At 39.2% G+C, this 4114-nt stretch overlaps 1 protein-coding gene across 3 annotated transcripts in view; it reads left to right on the top strand.

The window, feature by feature from the left end:
- The first annotated feature begins 3190 nt into the window (after positions 1-3190).
- prpf3 (PRP3 pre-mRNA processing factor 3 homolog (yeast)) overlaps positions 3191-4114 on the top strand; it is a 10460-nt gene continuing 9536 nt past the window's right edge. For all 3 annotated transcript variants that reach the window (XM_015045662.1, XM_015045661.1, XM_015045660.1), the window contains exons 1-2: positions 3191-3368; positions 3752-3905. In XM_015045662.1, the coding sequence (XP_014901148.1) occupies positions 3761-3905 (145 nt within the window). In that variant the 5' untranslated portion in view covers positions 3191-3368; positions 3752-3760. The remainder of the gene's footprint in view (positions 3369-3751; positions 3906-4114) is intronic.

Raw genomic sequence — 4114 nt, 5'->3', positions numbered from 1 at the left:
GAGGGTTTCCAAACCCAAATTAGTTGTGATAAAAAGTTTGTTTTGTGCGACATATTCTTTGCTACGTTTGCCAAATTTTCAGAAGAAGACCCTGCGAGGTTTATGTATTTTTTTTCTCCACACCTCCTAAGCACTCACTGACTTTCTTTAAGTGTTTTGTTTACATTTGCATCCAGGATTGTTCCGAAATGATCCAAGCGAGCAATCACCAAAGCAATCTAATAAACACAACTGTTCTAATAAAACCATCCCACCGAGCCTGGGGAGAAAGAACCGCAGTTTGAGCTTGAGGCTGACAGAAGTGAGGGAGCACCAGCGCAGAAATTGAAGTTGGTTCTGAGAAAACTATTGACCCATCTGAGCCCTGAAAGTAAACATTTTATTCCCCTGTTTTATTGCGACAGTGGCGATGTGAGAAAAGGGATGTGGCCAGCTGGTTTGGAAACTTTGAATGTTTCCTTTGTCTCTTCTCCCTATCATTTTCCATCAAATCTTTTGCGAGGTGTTTGAACTCAGAATGTCAGTCTGCAAAAACCCTCTCTCAAACTCCTGAGAGAGCAGTGCACTTCTGGTGACACTGAAACATTGAATCAGCTTATAAAATATTTCACTTTGTTCAGTTTTTTGTCCTTTTTCAGAAAGCCTCTCCGTCTACATGTAGTAGATGTCTCTTTTTGTGATATTTGTTCCGTTTCTTTTTTCTTTTTTTTTTCTTTTTTTACTGTAATTAGTTTGTGAAGAACAACAACTGTAACACTTGGTTAGGTGTATTTTTTTATTCTAAGTGTTTTAATTGTAATAATTACAAAGAACTCCTGCTCTTTAATGTGCATATAGAAATTCATTCACAGGGAAGGAAGCTTAACAGGTAATTACAATAAAATCATTTACCGTCTCATAATTAATGACGCACAAAAAATGTGAAAATCACTGCTGTGTTATCCAGCGACAAACATGGGATGTATTTACGCCGCCCTCATCACATAACTGCATGATGCTGCAGTTCAGTTGTCGCGCTGTGCTTGCCAGTTTGGAAAGGAGCCTGTGTGTTTTTGTTTTCCTGTTGCACAGAAATATCTGTGGTATTGTCATATTATGTGCTGAGGGGTCATTACATAATAGAGTTGGCAGGAGAGTCGGGGGCTTAAGGGGGTTCAGCACATGTGATGAGCCACAGAACGGCTCAGGTTGATCACGGGTGGCGGTGAAGGAGTCGGTTTACCGTATTTACTCACTCCCTAATCATTTGATTACAACTGATCACAATATTGCTCTGCAAAGTATGTGGTTGTTTTAATAGGTTGAAGGGAAACCGGTAGACAAACAGCTACTGAAAGAATATGATTTTCTGAAAGGTTATTTTTTCTATCAGCCTCTAAAGAAAAGGCTCCTCCAAGTTATTGCACTGTCCGTTTTATGTACAATGCACCAAGGAACTATTTACAGCTTTTCTTTTTTTTTTTCACATTTTGGTATGATGCAGCTTTTTGTTTCTTCTAGTCTACCCTTCTCTATGGTGCGTTTCTGCCTGTCTCTACATTGAAAGGCTGATTAGTGGAGAACAATAGCACTGACTGAAATTATAGAAGTTTCTAGTACTTCTGCAAGTGAATGGTGGAGCTCAGGGATCAACAGATTCTTGTTCCCCTCTCTTACCAAGACCCTTCTCCCATAACTACTCAGTTTTAACAAGCAACCAGATTTAAGGATGGCCCTGATTGCTCCAAGCTTCTCGCATTCCCAATTAATGGAGACCCCACTGCCTTTTAAGACGGTGCTTTATGGTGCTGGTGTCATTTGATAATCACTGTTAAAACTGAGATCTTGTGTAGATAAGTGTGATCCATATGGAAGCATGGCTAAATTTAGAATATGCTGCAATCTAGTTGTTTATTTGTGGATGCATGGGCGAGGCAGGTAAGCAGGTATGCGGTGAACTCGGGAGGGTGTTTCCCCAATGAAGGGGCATTTAGAGAAGTGTGTAAGGATCATGGAGTTTTACAGTGTAAACAGACATTTGTCATCTCAACAACTAAAACAAGGCCAAACTTGAATATGGTGTGTGTCTCTGTGCAGTTTTGTCCAGACTGCCACACACTGCACTAAGTGGACACGGCCCGTTGTTGGAGGAGGGGGTAGATGGGTGTAGCCCCAGGCTTACCACCACTGATTCATACTCACGCTACTACAAGTGCAGAGAGCTGACCCACATCACGCAAAGAAAGCCAAAAGGAAGGGGTGGGTCCTCAGTGAAGGGAGATCACATGATAATCCCATGTTTTTCAAACCAGTTTGCTCGGTGCACCAGTCAGGCAATATTTAACCTGAGACTAACTGCACTTGCAACTATGGAAATGCCTAGTTTTAGCTAATAAGACTCAATCTAACTTATCTAATAGGATGCACAGCAATAACAACAACAACAACAACAAAAAAAACCCTCCGAAAACAGAAAAACCTTCAGTGTCATTTCATAGCATTTATTTAAATTTTTTCACCTAACATTTGAGCTCACTCAAAGTATACCAGTGAGACAAGGTGCGAGAGAGGACGAGCTTTGACCAATACTTATACAATTAGGTTTAACCAAAGCTCTGATTAAACCTGATAAAATTATTTTAATTTGATGTTTTAGTCTTTAATTAATGCATAAATATATGAAAAAATAATATGAGAAAATTATACTCCAATTTAATTTCACTGCATACTTTTAATGATTTTTTTGCATGTTAAAATTGCATTTTAAAAGATAAATAACAATGTTTACCTTTACGCAACTGGACATTTGTGCAATATCTTTCTCTATCTTTTTTATACTTTTTGCGAACTGCACGCTTATAAATACCTGAAACAAGTCGACAGTTTCTCTTATAGTGGACAAGCGGTGAAACCAAAATCTTGGAGAAAGTAGCACGGAAGTACAAGTTTGGATGTACCAGGTGTTATATTACATTGTCAAAATTAGGATGAAGAAAGACAAAAATTGATTCAAAATTTAACGTGAGTTGAACTAAAACTAGACTTAGTTTAATTAGAAATAACTCGAAAAGTAAAGGTTAGCAGATAATATTTCGTTACCTTAGAAAATAATCTTCTTTAGTGACAATCTGCTTCACACTCCATACCAGTCGGTGGCGGTAGTGCACCAATTTCATTGTTTCCCAACCGCCAAAAAAACATCAAAGAAGAAGTTTGAATTTCCTGTTCCGGGTCCTCTAACAGAAACGTCGCGTGAACGGCGCGGCTAAACAGAAAGTTTTGGAGAAAAACTTGATGATTTGAGCTTTTTTCAGCGTCTAAAACCTGCTCGTCTTTGTCGGAATTGTACAGCAAACGTGTACTCAGGGATTGATCTTCAAATTCAAGAGGTTTGAAAGATTTATTAAGGCAAAGTACATCTATGTTGGTGGCCCACATACAGCAGTGAGCTAATGCTTCTTAGCATGTTACCGGGGAGTTTTGGATGTGATTGATCTTAGCTATTTTGTTACTCCGTGTTAGCAAAGTTAGCCACGTATTGAACCATAATATTTAATAAGTAACTGAAAGACGTAGACTTTGCTCAACATATGTGTTGTTTTTAGGTAACACTTGTGCGACTCTCAAAGAGTGCTTGAGCTTATGCAATGTCCTGTTTGGCACATTCAGATCCTAAGAAAAAATATGCTGAATATAAGCTTGCTGCAAAGTAAAGGCTGGTTATTGAGCTGAAGGCAGCTTTGAAACATTTCCGAATTGTTATGTCTCGCAGTATTGGAGGATGTCTCTGCCAAAGCGGGAGGTGGAGGAGCTGAGACCCTGGGTGGAGCGCACCGTGAAGAAGGTGCTGGGTTTCTCAGAGCCCACTGTGGTCACCGCAGCTTTACACTGCGTTGGCAAGGGGCTGGATAAAAAGAAGACCACAGGTAACTAACATGACAGTGGGTGTTTATCACTGGGCTCCTCCGTCATGTTTTTGACAACTTATTGGTGCAGTTATACTCACTGTTTTTTTGTTTGTTTGTTTTGTTTTTAATTGAGCGATTTCTGCTCCCTTTCTTTCCAGTTTTTTTTTTTTTTTTTTTTTTCCTTTTGTGGGGGCATTAAAAAAAAACTTTGGATGTTTTTTTTTATA

This window comes from Poecilia latipinna, unplaced genomic scaffold (assembly GCF_001443285.1).
Source record: "Poecilia latipinna isolate Pla-1442-1.1 unplaced genomic scaffold, P_latipinna-1.0 Scaffold737, whole genome shotgun sequence".
Taxonomy (NCBI): domain Eukaryota; kingdom Metazoa; phylum Chordata; class Actinopteri; order Cyprinodontiformes; family Poeciliidae; genus Poecilia; species Poecilia latipinna.
Note: the sequence above shows the minus strand (reverse complement) of the source record. Positions and strands in the feature narration are given on the sequence as shown.